Source organism: Bos mutus, chromosome 8, assembly GCF_027580195.1.
Source record: "Bos mutus isolate GX-2022 chromosome 8, NWIPB_WYAK_1.1, whole genome shotgun sequence".
In the NCBI taxonomy this organism is placed as follows: Eukaryota; Metazoa; Chordata; class Mammalia; order Artiodactyla; family Bovidae; genus Bos; species Bos mutus.
Window position 1 is genome coordinate 50,876,333 of NC_091624.1, and position 17,395 is coordinate 50,893,727.

Below are 17,395 nucleotides of genomic sequence, written 5' to 3' on the forward strand. Positions count from 1 at the left end.
TTTTTGAAAGATGAGGGCTGTTTCTGCTCCAGCATTATGTCAGTGGACTTGAATTTTCTTTGTTCTTCCATTTGAACAACAGACCTCACATTGATAATTTTAGCAGGCTTTGTCCTATTTGGTCTGCCTGAGGCTTGACAGAGCAACACCAGCAAGCTCAGTAACCCCCAAACCCTACAATGGGAGCCCCAGATTCACCCTCTCTAGCCTTAGGCCACCTTCCCAAAGGAACCACTGTGGACCTTTCCATTTGGAAGGTCAACATCCCAGTCCAGCGGACTAAGGTTTCAGTTGTCCCTATTTTGGTACTCTCAGGCACAGGATGGTACTGGGGAGCCGGGAGTTACATTCATTTACTGAAACCCATGTCCTCCTCTCTCAGGACCCTCTGAGAGAGGATAAAGCAGACATAGTCTTTATCTCTTTTCTATCAACATATGTTCGAGCCCCTGCTGTACACCAGGAACGCTTTGTAGCACTCAACTCACTCGTACGGAGTCTATCTTTCCTATGAGCTATGAGCCCCGTGAGGGCATGGATCTTACTTACCTGGCTCATCACTGTGCCATGACTTCAGAGTAGGTAGTCTATAAATACCTGTGGTAGAACTGAATGGAGTTTGAATCTGTCTCACCCACTACAGAAAATGAGAGCTCCTCAAGGGTAGGGCAGCCCTTGATGTCAGCACAGAACCTGGCTCAGGTAAGATACTCGAGACGTGTTTATTGAGTTGGCTGATGACCCAGTGTGGAGGTCCAGTGTGGGCCACGCCTGACCAGGGCATGGGTTGGGGTGGGAATTCTGGGTTCTTCATGGGTTCCCATCTACCTTGTTATGGGAACTGTGGTCTTTCTTTTGTGACTTCTGCTCCTTATGTGTGGATTTGGGTATTGAACTATTGTGTGAAAGCTAAAAATATAGCCCCGTCTCCATGACACTGCCATAGAATAGCCAGTTATAAGCACTTAATGCTAGTCATATGCTCAAAAAGGTGCTGTGAGGGAACATAACCCACAGTGAAACTGGAGGGCTTACATTCATTATCAAGGGATGGATACCCAACTTTTCCTAAAAAGGACCACAAGTGTGGTGTTTAACCAACTATCATGGCACTTACACAGTGGCATGACCAATAAGGGGTTAATATCCAAAATATATAAACAGCTCATACAAATCAATATAAAAAAATCAACCCAATTTAAAAATGGGCAGAAGACCTCAATAGGCAGTTTTCCAAAGAAGACCTACAGATAGTTGACACACACAGTAAAAGATGCTCAACATTACTAGTCATCAGAGAAATACAAATTTAAAAACCACAATGAGATATCACCTCACACCTGTCAGAATCTGTGGCTGCTGCTAAGTCGCTTCAGTCATGTCCGACTCTGTGCAACCCCATAGATGGCAGCCCACCAGGCTCCACTGTCCCTGGGATTCTCCAGGCAAGAACACTGGAGTGGGTTGCCATTGCCTTCTCCAATGCATGAAAGTGAAAAGTGAAAGTGAAGTCACTCAGTCATGTCTGACTCTTAGCGACCCCTTGGACTGCAGCCTACCAGGCTCCTCTGTCCATGAGATTTTCCAGGCAAGAGTATTGGAGTGGGGTGCCATTGCCTTCTCCACCTGTCAGAATGGCTATCATTAAAAAGATTACAAATAAAAAATGTTGTCAAGGATGTGGAGAAAAGGGAGCCTTTGTACACTGTTGGTGGGAATGTAAATTAGGGCAGCCATGATGGAAAACACTATGGAAGTTCCTAAAAAAAAAAAAAAAATAGAATTACCACATGATGCAGCAATTCTACTCCTGGGTATATATCCAGGAAAATGAAGATGCTAACTCAAAAAGATACATGCACTTCAAAGTTCATAGCAGCATTATTCCCAATAGCCAAGATTTGAAAGTAACCTAGGTGTCCATCAACAGGTGAGTGGATAAGATGTGGTACAGTACTCAGTCATTAAAAAAGAATGAAATTTTGCCATTTGCAGCAACATGGATGAATCTGGAGTGCACTATGCTAAGTGAAATAAGTCAGACAGAGAAAGACAAATACCAAATAATATCATTTACATGTGAAATCTAAAAAATACAACAAACTAGTGAATATAACAAAAAAAGCAACAGACTCACAGATACAGAGAACAAACTAGTGGCTACCAGTGGGGAGAGGGAATGGGGAGGGGCAAAATAGAGGTAGAGGAATTAAGAGGCATAAACTACTGTGTATGAAATAAGTAAGGATATACTGTATAGCACAGGGAGTATAGCCAATGCTTTATAAGAACTTTGTGTGGGCTTCCCAGGCAGCGCTAGTGGTAAAGAATCTGCCTGCCAATGCAGAAGATGCAAGAGTCATGAGTTCTATCCCTGGGTCAGGAAGATCCCCTGGAGTAGGAAATGGCAACCCACTCCAGTGTTCTTGACTGGAAAATTTCATGGACAGAGGAGCTTGGCGGGCTACAGATCACAAGACTGCAAAGAGTTGGACACGACTGAGCACATACTCATTCCTTTCCTTTGTAACTTTAAGTGGAGCACAATCTATAAAAATTTTGAATCACTATGTTGTATGCCAGAAACTAATATAGTATTGTAAATCAATTATACTTCAGTTTTCAAAAAATTTAAAAAGGAAATTATGTTGACATCTTGAGGTTGGACTTCTGGCCTCCACTTGTGAGAGAACAAATTCTATAGCTTCAAGTCATCTAGTTTGGGCCCCAGGAAATAAGGATGGGAAAACACCCTTGCTGCTTCGTATCTCCAGATTCCTTCTTCCTGAAGGGCTCTTTCCTATTGTTATCCTGGAAATTTTGCATTGTTATGAACACCCAGTGGAAGTCTTGGGCAAGAGAGGTCCTGCCATCTCCTTGACTCTTTTTGACAGAGTGACCCATATCCGTCCTTGCACTCCTCAAATGTATGACAGTCATTTTTGTGTTTGCTTTTTAATTGCTTGTTAAGTCTTTGAGCCTTGAGATTTCTTAGTAAAGACAACCTTAAGCAATACTACTACCTGGCACAAAAGGATCCATGGTTAAGATCTGCTGACTAAATAACTCAAACAGGAATACCAAAGAGAGAAGGATTAATGTTGTCTGGGGTGTTCATAAAAGTGGAATAGGATATTCTGGAAGGAGGCAACAGCATAGGTAAAACATGACTTGTTCAGGGACTAGTCATTTATCCAATGGGTTTGGAAGGGTGAAGGAGGCAGAAGACGAACTGGGAAAGCTTTGAATGTTAGGCCACAAACTCAGACACCAACCTGTGGGCCATGGTCCCCCAGTGCTGGTGCAGATTTTCACCAGCATGCCTCTTAGACACATTTCCTATCACTTGGGCCCGAGAGGTCAGCTACTGCCCTCCCCCAGGCCCCAAAAGTTAGACACTTGTTTTGTGATCAGTCTCCTTCTTGGCCTGCCATGGGCAAAGCAGGTAACAAAACTGAGGATGGTCTTCCCCGGTGATCCAGGGGCTAAGACTCTGCACTGACAATGCAGGTGGCCTGGGTTCAATACCTGGTCAAGGAACTAGATCCCACACGCCACAACTATGAGTCTGCATGCTACAACTAAAGACCCTGCATGCAGCAATGAAGATGCTATGTGCTGCAACTAAGACCCAGTACAGCCAAATAAATAAATAATTAGAACAAAAAACTTCTGAGGATGGCCCGTGGGCTACTGATCCTTGGTCTTGCCCTCTTTTTTTCCTAGAATATTCCCAACTCAGTGAAAAAAACATCAAAATGTTTCCAGTAAACTATGAATGAAATTGACTTTTTACACACACACACACACACACACATCTGTGAAACCATCCCCACAATCAAGATAATGAAGGTGTTCACCATCCCCAGGTCTCCTTGTGCCTGCCCTTTCCTAATCTTCCTACCCTTCCCAACCACCCCCACTTGCAAGCAACCATGGATCTTCTGCTACTATAGATTAATTTGCATTTTTGGTAGGATTCCATTATCAACTTGACCTTATTGGGTGCTGCATATTTTTGTATTCCTAAAAATGATCTTGAGTTTTGTTCTTGGACCTGGTTATTTGGAAACACTTTGGCTCTGTCATGTCTTGGTTTTAGGCTAGTTAGGCAGAACCAGAGAGGTTTAGACCAGGACTAATTTCCCCCCATTACCAAGGCAAAAACTCTTCTGAGTATTGTAGTCCATGTTGCATGAACTATGAAGTTTTCCACTCTGGTGAGAACAGAAACCACTCTTGGCCCTCCGTGGGCTCCACAAACAGTTCCCTCTCATCCTTTCTGGCGGCTTCCTCACACATATGCACCAACCAGTACTTAGCTGGGACCCTCTGCAGGTAGATCTCTGGGCTCTCGATTTGGCTCTCTCCTTTCTGGTAATCCAACCTGCAAACTAGACACTTTGGCTTTTCTAGGATCCCAGCTCTGTTTCCTTAATGAGGCCTTTCCTAGGTTCCCCTCCTTGCTCCACAATTGGAAAACCCTTTTAGCAGTCTGCTGGGGCAGTCAGGGGTCATCTCTCAAAAGCTCACTGTCCTTCTTTGTCTATGTTTAATGTCTTGAAAACTGCTTCACATATTTTAGTGTCAGGCTGGATGGTAAATCTGGTCCCTGTTACTCCAGTCTTGGTTGGAAGTAGAACTCTGTGAAGCTTTTGATAATGGCTATGATATATGCTGCAATAAATCTGGTATTTTGGACTCTTTCATGTTACACTGTTATATATGAGTACCATAAGCTGATAAAAGTCTGAAAAAATGATTACACACAGTTCATCAAAACAAAGTTTGGTTTTTTTTTTTTGCGTTAAAAAAAAAAAAGCCCACATTTTAGTGTATGACTGCCAAGTAGTCATAGTGGGAAGGACTTTAGTGGGAAGGACTTCTGAGTTTATGGTTGCAGCAGGTGATGTGTTTCATTCATATCCCCGTGTCACTGTCAGGGGGCTGCCTTCTCACTGCCCAAACCCACTGTGCCTGGGTACACAGAAAGCCAGAGTTGACTGAAAAAGGTTCCTGAAGCAGCTCTTAAACAATGACTGATTTATTTAACACAAAACAAAAATTGATACAGGAACACATACTCCTTTAGCCCTGATCAGGGAGACTTTGAGGTGGCCCATGCTGTCTCTGGAGAAGGAAATGGCAACCCACTCCAGTGTTCTTGCCTGGAGAATCCCAGGGACAGGGGAGCCTGGTAGGCTTCCGTCTATGGGGTCACACAGAGTTGGACATGACTGAAGTGACTTAGCAGCAGCAGCATGCTGTCTCTAGCACTCCTCTGGGAGTCTAAGAGCTGCCCTCTATGGGACCCTGACTTGATAAGGCATCCAGTTTGGATACATTCTCTTCTCTGTCCCACTTCCCCACTCCTTCACTGGGTTTTATTCGAAATACTTCCTAGTAAATCACTTGAAAAACTGATTTATTTCACAATTGTTAGGATGGTAGTAGAATGTAAGTTAAATATACATTAAATGCACCAGAACTTTCCTCTAGATAGAGCAACTCTGAAATGGTCATGTGAAGTGATTCTTTGCATGGCATGCACTGGCTGTCTTCCAATGGTTGGTACTTCTCTGCCATGCTGATAAGCCCAAACCCTAAGTGCCTGTACTGGACTAGGGTCCTGGTGATAGCATCTACAACCTACTGACACTCTTAACCAATCAAGGGTCCCACTAGATAAGTCTCCAACCCTCCTCACCACACTGCCCCCTGCCTCAGCTGACTCCCTTTGTTCTCACACCACTATCCTCTTGACAGAGCTAACACCCTAGCTGGTGCTCTAAAATTTGTATCTATGTTTTCTGGTTATGCTAGTAAGTAATTCCCCTAAGCTGGCTGAGTTGCCAGTGGCCTTGTCCTTCCACAAAGGAGTCTACACGGTCTATAGATATTCATGCCATGAAACTAGTGGCCCTTATTTCAGATGAGCAGGACATGTCCCATCAAACTCTCAAACACCAGTCTGATGAAAGTATTAATATAATATTCATATAAGCTTTATAAGATGTGGAAGGCAACCTACACTGACTCCTTCTGGTGAGAATTCCTTTTGAGAAATGGGTTGGGGTTTTAATTAGGGTTTCTCAACCTCAGCACTACTGACATTTTGGGCTGCTCAACTTTCTGTTACAGGAGACCGTCTTGTACACTACAGCATTTTAGCAACATTCCTGGCCTCTACTCACTAGATGCCAGCAGCACCCTCTAAACCGTGATAACCAAAAATAAGATCAAGGGATCAAGACAGCAATGAAGGAATGAAAGATTCTACTATTTCAAATTTGTTCATTTGTTGTCAGAAGAATCTTCAGCTGTTACCTATGAAGAGCTGCTTCTGTATCTTTTATCAACAGGTTGTTGATACACCGTTAATTCTGTCTCTCCTTACATAAACATGGCTCACATCAATATATCACCGCAGCACTAACAAATAATGTTTCTTTGCCCATCAGAGTGGCAAAGAGAAAAAGGAATGGAAATATTCCATGTTATTGTGGGAATGAGGAGATGAACATTCTCATATACTGCTAGGAAGATAATTTCCAACATGTACTAAAACCTGCAGGAAATACATGCATGTTCTTTGACCCATAAATTTGGTTTTATATGGAATAATAGAAGATACAACATGCATAGAGGAATTAAAAAAAAAATGAAACTCAGAAGCAACCAAAAACTTCAACAACAGAGGAATGATTAAATAAAGTATGGTATAACTATATACTAGGAAGCCCAGGTGATGCAGTAGTAAAGGGTTTAACTCTTGGGTCGGGAAGATCCCCTGGAGTAGGAAATGGCAAGCTGTTCCAGTATTCTAGCCTGGAAAATTCCAGGGACAGAGGAGCCTGGTAGGCAGAAGTCCATGGGGCTGTGAAGAGCTGGACACGACTGAGCAACTGCACAGACGCGCCCGCACGCGCACACACACACACACACACACACACACAATCTTAGCAACTACGTGCATCCTTACTGTTTGGGACATCTGCTTTTCTCTTAATCACATTTATCCATTTAAAATCTTATTTCATTGTCAGATTGGTAAACTCCTTATTCTTGTATGGAAAGTTAGCGTGTTAGTAGACTTACTGACTTTAACCGAACACTTGGTATAAGAGCCAGGTGCCAAGGCTAACAAAGAGGAAATGGAGGAAAAGCTCGTCTTATGTTTCTGGTCTTTCCTTACCATTCCCTACCGCCCCAAAGTGAAGAAACGCAGCTGTGTTCTAACTTCATCTAAATACATGGATCTGAAGGGGCAAATTAAATGCCCGAACAAAATGTTTAAAAAAAAAAATTGGGGAGGAAAATAAGATAATGTTCAGAAACAAACAGAAAAGTGCTTCCTTTCTTCCTGCCTCCAGTTTTCTGAGTATGAAAGGCAACCCCATTTGTGCCCTGAAATTACAGGTCCTCAGATATGCAGGAATGCTAGTCACATCATGTCAATAATAAGCCACGCTTGTCCCAAGTCCTACTGAGAAACAATGCCAATTATCTCAAGGCTCAGCATTTTATGAAGTCATTTTTCATGGCTGCCACTTTTAGCAGGGTTATTAAAAAGACTCTGTCCACTTACCTTAGGGTCAAAACAAGTAAAACAATCCCAGTAGATGTCAGGAAGCCAAGCACCAACACATAACAGATGCTGACACGTAGCTAAAAGCTAGGCAGCCAAAGGGGAGGTGATGGACTAAAGACTGAAGTCTGATTCCAGCGCAGACTCTCCCTTCCCTCAAAAGAGAGCTGATGCTACCAGACACATGGTTCCCAAGAGGGAACCTCAAATTGAAGACTCCAGGTGTTGGAGACCATGGAGGAACATGTTTCTCCATCTCATTTTATTCTGGCATAGACCTAGAGCTCAGGAAGTAAGGGTATTTGACCCCAGTTTATAGAGATTCTATAACTTCAGTCACTTGTCCAACCCAAGTATGCCCTTTGTCACTCAAACTCTCACTGTCTTTTTACATAGTAGACAAATGTACATTTCAGACATTTTATTTTTCTTATTCTAACATTAGGCTCTGGTAAGTACAAAAGGTCACAAATACAAAAATTTCTGTATAACTCTGTAATAGTTAAAAAACCCAGGAGAAGGAAACAATTTTTTAAGTTGGGTAATATTCATCTTAAATATCTGAGGGACAGTATTCCTCAGGTATGGCTATAAAAATAGTAAAAAATTATTTCACTGCAATTAAGTCAAAATTTTTGATGACTCTTTTCACTTGGTTCAGGAAATCTGTCTCTCAACATTTACTCTGGATGGATTCCTTACTTCTGTTATAAAATCCAATTCCCCGTCTCTCCAGTGCTTTCAAGGAGGACACCATTTTTAGCCTATGATGCTCTGATCAAAGTAAGATTCTGATGCCAGCTTCAGAAGCAAGACAAGCCAGATTTAGATATATAGTTATTATCCTTTCCAATATTAAAAGGAATGCTAAAAAAGAGGGATGGATTTTCCATATTAGTGCTAATTTCTCCTTATAATAGACTTAATTTTCATACTCACACTGCAGATGAATTACATTTAATGAGTTTTTATTTTTTCAAAATATTTCAAAAACTTTTTTTGTGAAAAGATTAAGTTTTCCTATCCCTAGGATACTGAGTGAATAAAAATGATGTCTGGTAACAGGGGAAGTCCAAGTTTATCTGTTTTCTTACCTAGGAACCTGTTGAACATAGAGAACTGAGATCTTCAAGGACTTTGTTCAATATCTCTAGATATGGCTGAGATTACAAAAACAAAAATCTCATTTTATTTAATCACAGATAGTAAAAATACGGACAGGATGTTGTAGACATGAAGAACAGACAAACACTGGGAAGCCCAATCAGAAGCTGACTCACAGCTTAGACTTTTTTTTCCTCTGCTTAATGAGAAACAAATTATCATTGCTATCCTCCTCCACGCAGCTCTCCTTTTTCTTATGCTTGCCCCGCCTGCCCTCCTTGGATAGCCTGTCTTCTCTCGGCTTGAGGTAATGTGATGAGTGGTGAAAGGGCTTGTGAGGCTTCTGGGTTTTGGAAGTGCCAGGAGTAGAGTGGACTCTGGGGCCCCTGGGGAAGTCCTCATCATCTTCATGACACCTAGCAGCCTTTCTGTGCTTCTCACGTTCTCTCATGTTCCTGCTCATGGTTTCTTTTTGGGTTTCTTTCTTTTCTTGAGGCCACCTGTTGTTTTTCCATGAGGCATGGCTTGTTCTTATATCACGGGGCCTCTTATCTGCTGCTTCCATATGAGGCCTCTTGAACTTTCTTGGCAAGTCCCCATTTTTCTGGAGTTCTGGAAAACATAAAAGTATTTCTGCATATTCAGCAGTTAGACTGGCATAGCATATTCAGAGCTTTCACTGGTCTGTAAAAAACTCAGCAGAGAGGAAAGCCAGATACTTAAATGAATTAATGATATGACATTCTAAAGAGCCCTTACTAAGGTTAAAATCACTCACTAAAAACTCAGTGGTTGTAGTTCTGTATTTCCAAACATGAAAAACATCCAGATATCCAATGATATTTATTTTGTTCAACACAGTTTAACTAGGTTAAACAATGGAGACAGAGATCAGTGAGAGAAGTAATCATTTTAGCTTTGTGAAGAAAAGTCATGTCTGACCAACTCAGGTTCCTGCAGTGATAGAGTCCTTGATGATAAGGTGACACAAGATGTAGAAAATGGCCTTCTGACAGTTTCATATGACATTTCAATTATCCTCTGAAGATAAAGTCTGGCCACAGTACTTACAGGTGAATGCCATACTGGACAGCAGATCATTCCTCAGAGTAAAGATCACTAGCTTGGAGACTGAGTGTGCACATGTGCATGCACTTGTATATCCAAGAGGTTTAAGTGCCAGATCTGATGTTATATTTTGTCAGGACTTGGCACTCTTACTGCAAATATCTGATGTAGTGATTCTGAAGGGATAAGTGGGAGGTGAGGGTAGTAAGGGATGAAAAGTTACATCAACAGAACCTTGAAAGATTACAGAATTCACCAACAAAAAAAAATGAGGTGGAGTATGAAGTAGTATATTTAGGGAACAAAAATGAATTCTAGAATACAAAGCAAAAATAAGTAATTATTTATAGCTGCTGCTACTGCTGCTGCTGTTGAGTCGCTTCAGTTGTGTCCGACTCTGCGACCCCATAGACGGCAGCCCACCAGGCTTTCCCGTCCCTGGGATTCTCCAGGCAAGAACACTGCAGTGGGTTGCCATTTCCTTCTCCAATGCATGAAAGTAAAAAGTGAAAGTGAAGTCGCTCAGTCGGGTCTGATTCTTAGTGACCCCATGGACTGCAGCCTACCAGGCTCCTCCGTCCATGGATTTTCCAGGCAAGAGTACTGGAGTAGGGTGCCATTACCTTCTCCAAATTACTTATAAACTTCAGTATAAAACACAAAGTCCACAATAGCGAGCCTCAAAGTGGATCTGTACCACAGAGTTGTCAATAACTAAAAGATGGGAAATAGAGAAAAAGTATAGAGAAAATAAAAGAGAAAGCACACACAACCCTTTAATTCAGAGATGACATTTTGGTACATTTATTTGTAATCTTTTAAAAATTCAGCTGCTAATTATTATCTTCTTATACTATAATTTCTCTACATATAGTTGAGATAAACTTTATATAAAATAAAATATGCAAAATATGCAGGAGTTGAAGTGATTCATCTACTTTTCTCCAGAATTAGTGTCTTCATTTTGAAAGGACCTGAATTCAGAGACAGTCAGGAAAAGAATAATGAAAAGGCCAAGGGTCAACAATGTATGAGCAAACGTGAAAAATATAGAATTATTTGGTCCTGAAGGCAAAAAAAGTAACTTTGTAAACCATCTTAAAGTATATAGCAAGAAAGAAGAGAGGTAGAGAGAATAGATGTAAATTATAAAACAATTTGGTGAGAAAGAGCATTACGTTAGCAATGGCAAAGAAATGGAGTGTGACTGTGGATCTGGAGTTCTGCTCATAATGGTGGCCAATGACTTCTTCAGGGAAGCTCCAGGGATCACCGAGCAGAGAAAGCTTTTTCTTTGCTTGAAAAATACTAGAGGGAAAACATAATTACTTGTTGAAAAGAAAAATCTCAAAGGAGTCTTTAAAAATTCTGCATGCATAAATGGACAGAAGTGTTTTTCTGGACATTTTCTAAAATAATCACAGTGTGAGAAAAATGTTCATTGTGAACAGATTATAAAGCAGGATTTCTGAAGTGGGTGCTTGACTTCTGGAGATCAAGAAAGTTCCAGTTTCTGCAGTAATTATTAAAAACATTTTCTGTGCTAACCAAAGGCCCACAAAACAGTTTGCAAAGACAGCACACAAAAAAAAAAAAAAAAAAAGAAGAAGAAGAAAGAAAGAAAGAAAGAAATTTAGGAACTATTGCAAAGGCAATTTAGGAAAAAGTCTAGTAACATACCTTTCACTTTTCGTTTTATTCTCTGATCTCTCTCCCGGATTTTGTATTTGTCATCATAGTAATAGATGAATGGAGATGTTGGAAAGGTCTGGTTAAACATTCGTCTTTCTGTACATTCCTGCAAATTGTATTTGAAATTATGATGTCATAAGGTCACACAGTTCAGATAACCATTTGGTAAGATTATGGACCACTGTAATTAAGAGATGAGCCCTGCATCACTCATATGTACTATGGCTGCAGGATGTGGTTTGCTGGGACACTGGGAGGATCAACACTCGACTGTGCTTACATGCTAGTCTTTCAGGCTTGGGTTTTCTTCCTTTACTTCTTTACCTATGAAACCCTTCTGATCTTTTTAAAGTTTTTCCTGCCAACATTCTCACCCAGCAGTGCCTTGTTCCTCTGTTAGACGGTTTGTTTCATTTGAAATTATGTTTTATCAGTCCTTTGCATCTCTGTCTCTTCCAACAGCCTTCCTCCAAGTGCTTCTCCTTTTCTTCTTCTCATCACATTTACACTCTGATGTGGGGCTAAATTCTTAAACTTTTGCTCTTTTTCCTCCACACAAGTGGTTTTTGCAAGCTTATTTTAAGTCAACACCACTGCTCACAAGGGCAGTGATTCTTATAGTGGGGAGAAGGGTGGTGAGAAATGTTGGGCTGGATGAAGCACAAGCTGGAATCAAGATTGCTGGGAGAAATATTTATAACCTCAGACATGCAGATGACACCACCCTTATGGCAGAAAGAGAAGAACTAAAGAGCCTCTTGATGAAAGTGAAAGAGCAGAGTGAAAAAGTTGGCTTAAACCTCAAGATTCAGAAAACTAAGATCATGGCATCTGATCCCATCACTTCATGGCAAATAGATGGGGAAACAAAGGAAACAGTGACAAACTTTATTTTTCTGGGCTCCCAAATCACTGCAGATGGTGACTGCAGCCATGAAATTAAAAGATGCTTGCTCCTTAGAAGAAAAGTTATGACCAACCTAGACAGCATGTTAAAAAGCAGAGACATTATTTTGCCAACAAAGGTGCGTCTAGTCAAAGCTATGGTTTTTCCAGTAGTCATGTATGGATGTGAGAGTTGGACTATAAAGCAAGCTGAGTGCCAAGAATTGATGCTTTTGAACTGTGGTGTTGGAGAAGACTCTTGAAGAGTCCCTTGGACTGCAAGGAGATCTAACCAGTCCATCCTAAAGGAAATCAGTCCTGAATATTCACTGGAAGGACTGACGTTGAAGCTGAAATTCCAATACTTTGGCCACCTGATGCGAAGAACTGACTCACTGGAAAAGACCCTGATGCTGGGAAAGATTGAAGGCAGGAGAAGGGGACGACAGAGGATGAGATGGTTGGATGGCATCACCAACTCAATGGACATAAGTTTAAGTAAACTCCGGGAGCTGGCAATGGCAAAATGACAGGGAGGCCTGGCGTGCTGCAGTCCATCAGGTCTCAAAGAGTCAGACACGACTGAGTGACTGAACTGAACTGAGGGTAGTGGTGGGTTTGCCTAGCTTGAAAGTGCTCCTACGTGATTTTGAAGGAAACCTTTCTCCTCTTTGCTTCCCCTACTCATGAAAAGATCACTCCTCTCAACTTGCCCCACTCTCCTTACTCTGGTCTTCTGGTGGTTGCCAGTTCCCAAATCTACATCCTTGGCCTGAGCCATGTCCCATGTAGTAGGCTTTGTTTAACCTGATCTGTGACAAAGATCCATTCAACTTGTTGCAAACCAAATAATGTCTTTCATTTGAAACAGGCTGGTCTCTGGAACCTTTCACTTTTGTCTTCTGCGATCTTGCCTAAAATTTACCATAAACATTCAGTACTTCTTCAGTTCAGTTGCTCAGTCGTGTCCAACTCTTTGAGACCTCATGGACTGCAGCACGCCAGGCCTCCTTGTCCATCACCAACTCCCGGAGTTTATTCAAACTCATGTTCATTCAGTCGGTGATGCCATCCAGCCATCTCATCCTCTGTTGTCCTCTTCTCTTTCCACTTTCAATCTTTCTCAACATCAGGGTCTTTTCAAATGAGTCAGTTCTTCACATCAGGTGGCCAAAGTATTGGAATTTCAGCTTCAACGTCAGTCCTTCCAGTGAATATTCAGGACTGATTTCCTTTAGGATGGACTGGTTAGATCTCCTTGCAGTCCAAGGGACTCTCAAGAGTCTTCTCCAACACCACAGTTCAAAAGCATCAGTTCTTCAGTGCTCAGCTTTCTTTATAGTCCAACTCTCACATCCATACATGACTACTGGAAAAACCATAGCCTTGACTAGATGGACCTTTGTTGGCAAAGTAATGTCTCTGCTTTTTAATATACTGTCTAGGTTGTCAGTACTTCTTAGCTAGGTACTAAAGAAAAGTTAAAGTACAAGTAGCCCCTGCTTTTTAAAAGTTCGCTTTACACTGATTCACTTTTATGAAAGATATGTTTTCACTAACAGAAAGAACTATGAAGCCAATTTTCACCTTTATAAGAAAAGGTGAAAATGAAAATAGCCTTTAGCATCTTTTGCAGCAACCATTATACAGTGAGTATCCAGAGTAGCTTTTTCATACTGTTCATATTGCAAGGAGATCAAACCCGTCAATCCTAAAGGAAATCAATCCTGAATATTCATTGGAAGGACTGATGCTGAAGCTGAAACTCCAATACTTTGGCCACCTGATGCGAAGAACTGACTCACTGGAAAAGACCCTGATGCTAGGAAAGATTGAAGGCAGGAGGAGAAGGGGACAACAGAGGAAGAGATGGTTGGATGGCATCACCAACTTGATGGGCATGAGTTTGAGCAAGCTTTGGGAGCTGGTGATGGACATGGGGTGGCAAAGAGTTGGACACGACTGACTGAACTGAACTGACTGGGAGTAGCAAGAGTGGCACTATCAAGCTCCCTCCTCATAACCTACACTCAGCATCTCAGCATCAAGTCACCATAGCTTTGAACTGTGTCTGTGAGCACCTGTGTTTTATCTCCACCTATGTTTTGCAGTCATTAGAAAAATGTGTTATAAGGTAACTGCTTCTTTGCTTTACAGCTACTTTGGTTTAGGTAAGGTTTCACAGGAACACTCTACTTTAAGATAATGGAGGCTATCTGTATCTCTTAGCAAGAAAATATGTGAATTACCTGAATAGAATTTAGCTGATTTATCATAACTCTGTTATGATATACTCAAGTTGTAATTCTAAGACACTTGATCAAGCTGGCAGCCATACACTTAGAGACATAATTTGTAATTTAAAGAACTAGGAATTATTCTAAATACACACTAAAGTACAGAAAATAAAGTAATGGAAACCTATACCTAACCATGTAGCTTTATCAAATCAACATTTACCGTTAATTCAGTTCTCTTCCCACTAGGCATTAATGATAGAATTGAGATCTTCTGTGTAACTGTCCTTCCCACTTCCCATTTATCTCCTTTCCTTTCCAGAAGCTGCCATGGTCTTAAAGTTGGTGTCTACCATTCTCATGCTTTAATACTTTTACTATTAATTTACTATTAATAAATATGCCAATAAACAACATTATAAGTTTGAAGTGTTCAGATTTCATAAAAATGGTAACATTCTGTAAATATTTTGAAGTAGCTTTAGGTTATAATAGCTTCAAAAAATAAGTTGAGTAGTGTTCTTTTGGATTATCTCTCTGAATAAATGTTTGGTAAAACTTGACTACAAACCTACCTGGTTCTGGTATATTTTGGTGGGGAGAATTTTGATTATTAATTCAATCTTTTTAGTGGTATTGGTTCATGTAGGTTTGTTCTTCTTCAGTCATTTTGATTAGTTCATATTTTTCCATAGAGTTATTTATTTCATTTTTCAGATTTAACATTGAACTTTATTTTGGCCATGTGGCAAGCAGGATCTTAGTTCCCTGACTATGTATTGAACCTATGCTCCCTGCAGTAGAAGCACAGAGTCTTAACCACACAATGGGTAGGGAAGTCCCTAATGCTGAACTTCATGAAGTTTATACAGTATTCTCCTATAATTAAAAAATTGTACTGTATTTCAAGCTATTTACACTTTTCACCCATCGTTTATTTGTATCTTTTCCTTTACTTTGAGAAGCTTTTCCAGAAGTCTATCTCTTTTCTTTTGAAAAGAAAATGTTTTCAAAGAACCAGGTTTTGGTTTTGATGATGCTATTTAATCTCGTTTTCTATTTCAGTAATTTGGTTCATTATAATTTCTTTCTTCCAACTATCTTTAGATTTAACCTGCTGTTGAGTTTCTGACTCTTTTTGGGTATTGAAAGTTATAAGGCAAACCTACATGGTAACATAAAGAATTGCTTTTATAAATCTCTATCCACAGTGGCACCAAGTTTTCAGAATAAAGGATATCCATAAAAGATTTAGGTCTAAGATTCTGCTATAGTTTGAACATTTGTGTGTCCCCTCAACCCAATTCATGTGTTGAAATCTAAACCCCAAGGTGATGGCATTAGGAGGTGGACCCTTTGGGACTGTGATTAGATCACGAGGGTGGAACTCTTATAAAAGAGATTCACACAGAGCTCTCTATCCTCTTCTACCATGTGAGGACACAGCAAGAAAGTGAGGAAGCAGCCCTCACCAGACACTGATTCTGCACCATCATCTTGGTAAAAAATAAATTCTGGTGGTTTATAAGCCTACTCAGTCTATGGTAGCTTGTTTATAGCAGTCTGAATGGACTAAGACAGATTCTAATTGTAAAATATAAAGAGCAAATGAGAAGCCTCCCAGGCTCCTCTGTCCATGGGATTTCCCAGGCAAGAATACTGGAGTGGGTTGCCATTTCCTCCTCCAGGGGATCTTCTCAACCCAGGGATTGAACCTGTATCTCAAATGTCTTCTAAGCAAATCACGATTACAAAAAGGTATTAGTGCTCTCATACTACCAGCACCCCATTGATCCTGGAGTGATCTCCTCATACAATGACCACCATTTCCTATCAGTTTGCCTCATACCAAGCTGCTTATGATCATCCCTCCCTCCCCAGTTAAAGAGCGAGTGGAATTAGAGAAGGGAGCAGTCACATTTACCTTAGAGTATCTTTCACATGAAGAAGCTATTTATTAACATCTGTACAGCTGAATTTCTGAAACTGAAGGGGAGGCATCCTCAGACATCTGTTAACTACCTACCTACACAGTCTCCTATTTGGATCCTGTACAGTCTAGACTGATGTGGCTATACAGAGCTATACAGTACTACAAACATTTTCCAAAGCTACATGTAAATTATATTTTGATTATCCACATCACTGGTCCCCTCCATTAGCACAGACAATTGATAGTTGGCTATATAATTTATCTACTATTCTGGATTAGCCACACCACTGATCTTCTTCATTAGTGTGGATAATCTAGGGTTCTTCATCTATGGCAGTGATAAGGCTGCCAAATTTGCTTTATTGTAAATTAAAAATCATCTAAATCTAGATTTCAGGGATAAATTCCAAATGATTTTAATATATTTCCTATCTCCATTAACAGGAGTGACTAGTAAGCAGTATGTGTTCAACTATAATTGTTTTTCCTTAATTGAACAAACATAAATGCTAAAATTATAACCTTCTGCTTTAAAGAGGTAAGCAAGCATAAATGGTACATCTATGTGATTTGTATGGCAGTGGACTGCTTATGTGAAAATGTTCACTAAACAGTATTAGCAACATCTGAGTTTTGGCAACAAGGAACACAGAGCAGAAAAAGATCTGGAGATGATAACTTTCAAAAAAATTGAAAATTCTCTAACTAGGTTTTCAGTGTGAGCTCTATAAAAGTGAAGTTATATCAGTCACACAAGTACATCCACATTGTTGTGCAACTCATTATTATCCACCTCCTGAAATTTTCACCTTCCTAAACGGAAACTCTGTCCTCATTAAACACTAACTCCTCATTCCCCCTCCCCCATCCCTAGCACCTACAATGTAA

At 40.5% G+C, this 17,395-nt stretch overlaps 1 protein-coding gene and 1 long non-coding RNA gene across 5 annotated transcripts in view; both read right to left on the reverse strand.

The window, feature by feature from the left end:
- Nucleotides 1-2,351, reverse strand: part of LOC102267956 (uncharacterized) — a 46,993-nt gene extending 44,642 nt beyond the window's left edge. For all 3 annotated transcript variants that reach the window (XR_011465121.1, XR_011465119.1, XR_011465118.1), the window contains exon 1: nucleotides 550-2,351. This is a non-coding gene — a long non-coding RNA (uncharacterized lncRNA). The remainder of the gene's footprint in view (nucleotides 1-549) is intronic.
- A 5,643-nt stretch (nucleotides 2,352-7,994) lies between these two features.
- ZCCHC7 (zinc finger CCHC-type containing 7) overlaps nucleotides 7,995-17,395 on the reverse strand; it is a 257,650-nt gene continuing 248,249 nt past the window's right edge. For both annotated transcript variants that reach the window (XM_070375637.1, XM_005911148.2), the window contains exons 8-9: nucleotides 11,441-11,558; nucleotides 7,995-9,304 (exon numbers count right to left, since the gene is read on the reverse strand). In XM_070375637.1, coding sequence (XP_070231738.1) covers nucleotides 8,865-9,304; nucleotides 11,441-11,558 — 558 coding nt within the window. In that variant the 3' untranslated portion in view covers nucleotides 7,995-8,864. The remainder of the gene's footprint in view (nucleotides 9,305-11,440; nucleotides 11,559-17,395) is intronic.